The 8,922-nt window shown below is 47.6% G+C and overlaps 2 protein-coding genes across 5 annotated transcripts in view; one reads left to right on the forward strand and one right to left on the reverse strand.

Annotated features, from left to right (window-relative positions):
- Nucleotides 1–1,902: 1,902 nt before the first annotated feature.
- Anapc13 (anaphase promoting complex subunit 13) lies at nucleotides 1,903–8,799 on the reverse strand. Of its 3 annotated transcripts, XM_005367788.3 has the most exons (4): nucleotides 8,734–8,774; nucleotides 4,361–4,385; nucleotides 3,797–3,922; nucleotides 1,903–2,105 (listed from the first exon to the last, which is right to left on the reverse strand). In XM_005367788.3, the coding sequence occupies exons 3-4, from the start codon at nucleotides 3,893–3,895 to the stop codon at nucleotides 1,980–1,982; spliced, it is 225 nt and encodes a 74-aa protein (XP_005367845.1). In that variant the 5' UTR covers nucleotides 3,896–3,922; nucleotides 4,361–4,385; nucleotides 8,734–8,774; the 3' UTR covers nucleotides 1,903–1,979. The 3 variants fall into 3 exon arrangements, with proteins under 3 accessions (XP_005367845.1, XP_005367844.1, XP_005367846.1); XM_005367787.3 differs by lacking the exon at nucleotides 4,361–4,385 and having other exon boundaries at nucleotides 8,734–8,799; XM_005367789.3 differs by lacking the exons at nucleotides 4,361–4,385; nucleotides 8,734–8,774 and adding an exon at nucleotides 8,641–8,726.
- Cep63 (centrosomal protein 63) overlaps nucleotides 8,753–8,922 on the forward strand; it is a 58,350-nt gene continuing 58,180 nt past the window's right edge. Inside the window, exon 1 of one of the 2 annotated variants that reach the window (XM_013354020.2) lies at nucleotides 8,753–8,817. The gene's annotated coding sequence lies outside the window, so the exon portion shown is untranslated. The remainder of the gene's footprint in view (nucleotides 8,818–8,922) is intronic. The other variant, XM_026789588.1, reaches the window with a different exon arrangement.

Here is an 8,922-nt window from a genome sequence, read left to right on the forward strand (position 1 = left end):
GCCACCCTACAGCCCCAGCTTACCTTCTCTTGTTTATTCCCCTCAAATTCCAAAGCCAGAGTTAACAGTCTCTGACTGGTCCTGTTTAGGTCACTTAATTGGACACAATGAATCACAATTCTGTTTTTATCAGGTCAAGCTGGCCAGTCAGGACATTCCTGGGCATGGAGTCCCTACTTAGATGAGAGCCAGAAGCCAATCAGACAAATCAAAAGGGGTCTTATCGAGATTATATCCCATTTCAGTCAAAATCAAGGCAATACTTCAATTTTACTGGTGCTCCAATATTCCCAAGAAAGGCTCCGAAAGGAACTCAGACAAATAGCCATCTAAGGTCCTATTAGCATCCCAAAGCATATGCTGACTTCCAGGCTCCCTTGTATCACAAGTGCCTGTGGCTCTTCCCACCCTGCCCCTACCCTAAACTTCAGCTCACAGGCATTTCGTTCTTTAGAACCCTAGTATTTGGCCTATGCTTCTCTTTTGCCCCCCCTCTGTTGTCTACTTTTCTTCCTCTCTCGCTTTCCTCTCTCTCTTCTCACAATCAATTACAGCGTTCAGACCATGATCAGGTTAATATTTCTCTCTCTACCCAGAACTCTTCCAGGTGCCTCCAGCTCCTCCCTCCCTCACATATACAGTAAAATCTTCCCTTCAACCATACCTTGGAACAGTCAGGCCCTCAGTTTACATGCCTGATGTTGGAATCCTTAGTTTATACACTGGATTTTATTAATTTTTTTTTCAAGATGATTCTCTTCTACTAGGTTGTCTCTAGTTATAGAAGGGGTATATGGTGCTGTGGTCTCACTTCTGATGATGACTTACAGGCAGGGCAGGTGAGTCTGCCTGCCTGTGGGGCACAGGGAAGTTGCTGCAACCAACTTTCCAGGTGACTTCGTATTGTTTCCTCTGAAACCACAAAGCCACAGGCTGGCAAGGGGTGAACAGAGATAAGTCTGGTGGTGAAATATGCATGAGTGTTTTGGCAAGCCACAGATTCTTTTTTAGAATAAGATTTATTTTTATGTGTATGAGCATCTTGTCTACGTGTGCATATGCACCTCACATGTGCAGCCCTCAGAGGCCAGAAGAGGGGAAGGGAACCCTGGGAACTGCGGTCACAGACAGGTGTGAGCTAATATGTGGACACCAGGGACTGAACCCAGGTCCTCTGCAAAAGCATCAAGTGCTCTTAACTACCTGAGCCTCTCCAGCCTCTCTCTAGTACTGGCTTCTGGATCCACAGCATTTTCTATTTGCAGGGGCTCTGAGATATGAGATGCCATTACTATTCTGAATAAAAGGAGTACTTCCGGTGGCCCAATGGTAACAACCAAAGATAGGGAGCAGAGGGAACTAACGGCTAACTGGGATTACAAGCACACACCACTGGGCAACCAAACCCAGTGTTTACTGGAGTTCTAGGGATCAAACTTAGGTGCTGACTAAACCATCCCCTAGCTCCTCAGAGGAAACTTTTTAGTCTGTCCTTTTAGGGAAGGTCTGAAAATAGCCTGGGAACCTTAGGAATGGCAGTCATGGGTGAGTGGGTATCTGCTTGAGGCACACGCACATACAGGTTACCTCCACTCAGAACGCTTCTCAGGCATGGACATACAGGTCTGAGATTCCCTTCACGTCTGGCTTCCTCCTTGTCTTTCCCACTTGTATCTTCAACTGTCTGTGCCGGAGGACACATGGCAGTAGCTGGGAAGTGTTAGGCGTTGACAGTAGCCGCACTGGAGCTAAAGGCAGACGTTTAATGGACTGTGTTCAAGCACTAGTGAGTGCAGGACTAACTTCAGGATTCGAGGACCACAGTCTGCATGCCTGAGAAGTCTCAGCTTCTCATTCAGAACATTTCACACTGTGTTTTGTTCCTAAAACATCAAGTGGGTGTATGTTTTTGAGAGATGATTTATTACTCAAAGATCTACATATTTTTGAAAACTCTACCAAGAGAAAGAAACCCAGCGTCAGTTTCCGGCAGGTGGGACATTCTCGTGGAGACACTGCAAAGCCAGGTCCGTCCACTTCATCTCCTGCTCTTTCACAGACTCTGTGGTGCCACCGTTGTCCTGCTCAGGCTCTGGAAGCTCACTCTGAAAGGGAAGGACACCCACAGCAACCATCAGGAAATTTCTTTCTGTTTAGTTTAGGGATGGGCCTCACGCAGCCCAGGCTGACCTCAGACTCACTATGTCACCTTCTGTGTGGCTTCTGCGCTGGTAGGGACTGAGCTCAGGGGTCTCGCGCATGCTTCAAAGCATCTCACCACCACGCCACACTCTCAGCCAATCACCTTGAACTCTATCCTATCTCCCTTTGCCTCTCAGGAGCTGCAATTACAGGTGTGGACCTGGGGTCGAATACTTACTTCTGAAAACACAAGAGCACTAGGAACTAAAGCCCATGAGGTCCTAAAAACAGCCTCCATAACCGATATGCACAGTCTAAAGAAAGAGTCAAAATAAACTGATGTATAGAAAACACCAGAGGTTCTGTTCAGCGTGGCTCGCTTCCCCTTTCAGCATGGAATATGTGACTCTGGTTTTCTTACAAAAGGCAGTGTGGCAGAAGGGCCTAGGGCAGGGACTGGAGGAGTTCCAAGCTGCCATTCATTCATTCGCTGGCTTATTTGGATGAGATAATTCAAACTCATGGGGCCTTTGTTTCCCATCTCACAAATGGAAGAAAAAAATTAGCTTTTTTCACATCTCAGGCTTTGGTAAAGATAGAATGAGGACATTTAGATCCAGTGCTTGGCACTGCGTTGGGTGTTTGGTGCTCTACGACACTCACTAGGATGAGTGGCTAAAAACACTGACAACAGCCAATGCTGAACCTTTCTAGAAATGCAGTAAAGGCAAATCAGATTTGCTGGAATGTGTTTTTAAATACAGCAAATGTATCAACAACAATGCTGCACTCCAAATGCTTATGTGACAATATGGGCTGGGTGAGGGACACTGACAATGTAACAGATGAGACTTCCCCCTAGTGGAAAAACACAGGAAAGACTAACTCACATTCCACAGGACCACACTAGACAGAATCTGGTATCATTCCCTGATACACGTGAACCTATTTCTGCTGAATCTGTGCTTGGTCCCAGGGTTCACAGATACTGTGTATTTCTGTGCAATCACCCGAAGTTACACTTTGTGTTGACAAACTGCTGCTTAATATTCAGTTAGGCTTTCCCACTGAATTCTTATTTACTATTTTTTAGTTATTTTTCTCCTTAAAATTATGTTCAACATATAGTAAATGATATTTATCTACAATACATACAAATGTATTTGAATCGGGACCAGTAAGATGGCTCAGTGGGTTAAGGCATTTGCTGCTAAGGCTGATGACCTGAGTTCTACATGTGTGTCATAGCACACAGGTGCACACACATGCAAGAAAAACCCAAATGTGTTTGCATCATTTGCATCTATTTTACAAACGTAAAATATCTCTGTGGTGATGCACTGAACTCGGGAAGTGAGGACACACATGCTCCTCGCTCCTCTGTGGTGATGCACTGAACTCATGCTTGGCTCACCTTGGCTTTGGGTGACACAACATCGCTCTGAGAATATGGGCACCAGCTCTGGAATGACCCTTAACTAAGGTGGTTACACCAGCTGGTTCTGAGCCATGAAGAGATGAACTAGCTGTTTTCCAGAGGCTTCTAGATTTAGAAGATGCCACAGCACGGGTTTCTGAGCCCTGGCATCTCACCTTCCAGCAGCATCCACAAGGCCTCACCACATTACATCTCTGACTCATTGTCCCGACCTACCAGTGGGATCGCGACATCCTCGTATGGCAGCTTGTCTTCCCGCCAAGCGTCATCAATCAAATCCAAGATCCTTCCATCTCGCTGCACCTCGCTGTCCATTTTCCTGCAGCTTTGGTCTCGTCAGTTCTGTAAGCCAAAGAGGTCATAATGAGGGCACAGTATAATCCAGGACCAGGATTCCCCATATTTTAAAGCTTGAAATTGGTTTTGTTGTGGTTTGTTTTGTTTCTTAATACCATCCCAGGAACGGCCCATCTTATATGGGTCATGTGACAACATAAAAGACCACAGCTCTTTCTTCATTTCACTGACAGATTCTTTTTTTTTTCATTATATAGCTGTTAATATAAATTGTTTTGTTTTCAGCAATTTGGATAATTGATGGCATTTATCATTGTAGTCTGATACTTTTCCTTGTTTTTATGATTCTTGCTGTTTGCTGTTTTCTCTAGTCTTTGATGCACTGAAAACACGACTGTGAAGTTATCCATGTCTCAGGTGGAGAGCGTCTAGCACGCTGTTGGCCTCGAGGCTCCTGCTTTCCATTTCCTGCGTGATTCTCACCTGGCTTTGGCTGCTGTCAGTTCACCTTTAGAATGCAAACACATATATGGGATGCATTTGTGTATGTGTGTGTAGTTTATTTATTTATTTATTAAAGATTTCCGTCTCTTCCCCGCCACCGCCCCCCATTTCCCTCCCCCTCCCCCAATCAAGTCCCCTCCCTCCTCAGCCCGAAGAGCTATCAGGGTTCCCTGACCTGTGGGAAGTCCAAGGACCACCCACCTCCATCCAGGTCTAGTAAGTTGAGCATCAAAACTACCTAGGCTCTCGCAAAGCCAGTAGTGCAGTAGGATCAGAAACCCATTGCCATTATTCTTGAGTTCTCAGTAGTCCTCATTGTCCGCTATGTTCAGAGAGTCCGGTTTTATCCCAGGCTTTTTCAGACCCAGGCCAGCTGGCCTTGGATGGAAATAGAAAACACTATCCTGAGTGAGGTAAGCCAGACCCAAAAAGAGGAGCATGGGATGTACTCACTCATATTTGGTTTCTAGCCATAAACAAAGGACACTGAGCCTATAATTAGTGATCCTAGAGAAGCTAAATAAGGAGAACCCAAAGAAAAACATATAGGCATCCTCCTGAATATTAACCTTCATCAGGCGATGAAAGGAGACAGAGACAGAGACCCACATTGGAGCACCGGACAGAAATCTCAAGGTCCAAATCAGGAGCAGAAGGAGAGAGAGCACGAGCAAGGAACTCAGGACCGCAAGGGGTGCACCCACACACTGACACTGACAGATTCTTGATTGTGTATAGAGACGGTCTAGTTGACAGACAAGTTCCTAGTGTAACAGGAAACAGCCCTGAAAGGCACTGCAGCTAAATGTAGCCTTCTTTACAACCATACAATCTTTCCCTGTTTGTTATGTCTTTGTTGAGTCTCATCTCCTGCTCCTTAAGCCTTCCCCCATTACTTGGCACAAATCTCCACCTGCCTTGGCTCAAACCTTGGCATTCTTGAGACACGGAAGCTATGGGAACATGCAGGGTGACACCGAGCTGGAATGTGTGAAGTGACTAGCCATAGACCAACTGCTAACCCTTAACGCAGGAACAATATGGGCGTGCCAAGGAAACACTTTCTTAACAGCGTCCAAACTGAGCTCTGAAAGTAGTATGCCATGGTCAACAGTGGCAGCTCCAGGTTGTATGTCCCTCTGGGCTTCCACTTCATACAGGGCTTCTCAATCTGTAGACCAGGCTGGCCTTGAACTCACAGAGATCCACCTCCTCTGCCTCCTGAGTCCTGGGATTAAATGTGTGCGCCACCACCCACCTGGCCCTCCTCCTCTTTTTTTGAGAGAGAGTTTCAAACTCTCTCCATAGCCAAAATCAGCCTTAAGCTCCTAATTCCCCCGTCTCTACCAATAGGATGACAGGCATGTGCCACCGAGGTACTGGAAATTGAACCCAGGGTTCTGCATATACTAGGTAAGGCCCCTGCCAACTGACCTACATCCCCAGCTGAGGGGGTCCTGCACCCAGGGTTCTGTATATACTAGGTAAGGCCCTACCAACTGACCTACATCCCCAGCTGAGGGGGGTCTTGCACCCAGGGTTCTGTATATACTAGGTAAGGCCCTACCAACTGACCTACATCCCCAGCTGAGGGGGGCCTTGCAGGTATCCAGGCAGGGAAGCAAACTGTGAGGGAGTGAGAATGAAAACAGGGTTCAGATTCACTTTGTCAACCTGGATCACACTTGGGAAGTCTGATGTCAGGTGGTTTATTCCAAACAAATTTAAATTCAGTATAATTTGGAAAAAGTTACCTGGTGTAATACAATTCCCAGTGCATAAGGAAGCATAATTACAATAAATCTAGGCTCAGGGTACATGCCATTTCTTCCAAGAAGATGGGTTCTAGAGATAGGCTACCTGTACTTGCTTAGGGGCCTAAGGAAGGGTCTGGTCAGGTCTCGGTCTCAGTCAAACAGATAGCACAGAGGCCGTTTGGACTATTAGCCACGTCTGGTCTTGGCTGTGGGCATTTGGGGGAGTCTTTGGTTATACAGTATTGTAAGGGTTATTTAGAATATTTCTCCAGTCCTGGTTGTGCGAGCTTGATATGGCTTGGCCCAACAGATTATCACAAATCACCAGGCTATTAGTCACTTCCAATTCCCAGCTTTCTGGATGGAAGAACAGTTTTCCATTTTTTCCCATTGGAATGACAGTCCTGTATGCCGAACATTTCCTAGTCTCCCTGGAGATCTGTGGGTTCAAGGACCTTCATGTTGCGCTCCCAACACCCAATCCTCTTCCTCTGGAAAAACAAATTATATTTCTTTGTGTATGTACATGTGGAAGTAAAAGGACATCTTGGGGTAAATGGTTGTCTTCCTCCACCAGGTGGGCCCAGAGGTAGAACTCAGCTGCCAGGCTTCGCTGCCCTTTATGCCACTAAGTCACATTGCTGGCCCTCCTCAGGGCCTGGCCCCAGTGCTCCCTGACCATAGGCCACTCCTAATTTTTCTCCTGAAACAGTGGCAATCTAATTCACAAGACTGGTCATCATGGAGTACTTCTGGGTTTCCAGCTTCCAAGTTTGTTCCTTTCCACAAAAATGCCCCACTGTACTCCCTGCTGCAAAGTTGCAACTCACAGAAGGCCAGAAACTACCACCACCAGTGCAAGAAACAATGTAAAAAACAACTTTTGGCATTGAAATTTAACTCTGCCATACAAGTATGCACTTGGCTCCAACAGTATTTGAGGCAAGTGAGCACTATCTGGTTTGGGGGTGGGAAATGGTTTTTTACTTTCAAAACTGACACAGAAGGGGGCACTATCTGGTTTGGGGGTGGGAAATGGTTTTTTACTTTCAAAACTGACACAGAAGGGGCCTGGGAGACAATTCAGTGGGCGAAGTGCTTGCTCTGCAAGAACACCCAAATTCAGATCCTGGCACAGTGACACACGCTTGTCATCCCAGAGCTGGGAGGCAGAGACAGGAGGATCTCTGGGAGATGGCCAGGCCAGGTAGTCTAGCTGAATCGGAAAGCTCCAGATTTAGTGAAAGATTCAAGGTGGAAGTTTTAGAGGATGACACTGCCGTTGACCTCCGGTCTCTACACTCACCCCCCCCCCCACTCCACCACCATCAGCTCCACCTGCCACCTAGGAACCAGGTGACGGCTTAGCGTTTATACTTAGATTTCACTGCATCTAGCCAGTGCTAACTGAAGCTAGCTGAAGGATTCCCACCTGCAGTGGTGGATAACTAATCCTTCCTGTCAGTTCTAGTTACACGTCCAGAATTCCCCAAGTTTTCCTACTTTCCTATCACTCCTTTCTTCTTGGGGCTGTGCCGTGGGCTACACTTCACTCTTGCTCTGTTGATCTGACCAGGTCTATATAGATTGCATCCTTTTCTTAAGCGGTCTGACTTCTTAGCTTTAGGAGGCTTTCTGTCCTCGAAGGCTTGCTGCTGTCCTTAACTAATCTATGAAACAAATCAGGTCAGCTTTGGACTGATGGGTAGGACACTTCTGTTTCAGTGGTAACGTGTAAATGCTGTACCCATGACTCCCAATCTTTCTACAGATTGGCCTCGATATTTTGTAACATGTCCCTCTTCTACACGCTTGCATTCTGGAGTGCTTTTCATCCACCTCCTGCACTTCTTCATCAGTAATGCTTGGCCGTCCTTCCAAGACAACACGATGACTGATCTTTGGGTGATGCAGTCGGGTACTCCCCTTTTACATGAACAAAGAAGCAAGCACAGACAATGCCCAGGCAACCGCCACTGCGCCGAACTCTTACCGCACATCTTAACTTCTCCGGGTTTCTTAAACATATTTTTACATATGTACCCTTCTCTTTCTAGCGCCCACCCCCACACCCGATAATACAAAACTCTCATCTCTGAGGTTGTCTCCTTTAGACACAGGCTTAGATGGGTTCTAAGAGCCCATCTCTTCATCAGTCCCCTAGATCTCTGGGCACAAAACGTGATAACAGGGGAGCTTGTCACACTGTCAAGATATCTCTTTCAGATATCAGACGCGTAATATACATTTTCAAAATCTACAGCTTTGTAGATGTATTTCTAAGCTAAAAGCATGGCACCGGCACTAAAACTGGCCCTCGCAGGCCACCATCCTGGATCACTGGACGCAAAGCCGCCCGCCGCCGCCGCTTCCGGCCCGAAGGCTGGAGATACCATATGCGGAAGTGCATAGGGGAGGTGGAGCGTCGCCATGCCTGGTCCCTTCCACTCCGCGCGGCGTGCAATAAAGAAGTGGCTCTGAAGGTCGGTCGGGAGCACCTGCCTGCGTGTCTGGAAGCACTGGACGCCAGAAGCCTAGGGCACACGCTTGGTCACCCTCCAAAACTCCTGCCGCTGGCGCGAAAAGCACCCTTACCCGCAGCGCGCGAAACGGCTCTCTCCCGGCCCCGCCCCTCCGCCTGTTCACGTGACGCGCGGCGCGCTCGTACCCCGTACGCGGGTGAGTCCATTCGCGGCCGTGGGGAGGGGACGGGACGAGCGTCCATTTGTTGTGACGCGAGCGCGCCCCCGAGGAACGGCGCGCCGGCCCGGCGGGGGCGCGCTC

Source organism: Microtus ochrogaster, unplaced genomic scaffold (genome assembly GCF_000317375.1).
Source record: "Microtus ochrogaster isolate Prairie Vole_2 unplaced genomic scaffold, MicOch1.0 UNK24, whole genome shotgun sequence".
Classification (NCBI taxonomy): Eukaryota; Metazoa; Chordata; class Mammalia; order Rodentia; family Cricetidae; genus Microtus; species Microtus ochrogaster.

Coding starts and splice junctions, on each gene's coding strand:
- Anapc13 (XM_005367787.3), bottom strand. CDS start 3,895: ATGGACAGCGAGGTGCAGCGAGATGGAAGGATCTTGGATTTGATTGAT. Junction 2,106..3,796: donor AGGATGTCGCGATCCCACTG/GTAGGTCGGGAC, acceptor CTTCCCTTTCAG/AGTGAGCTTCCAGAGCCTGA.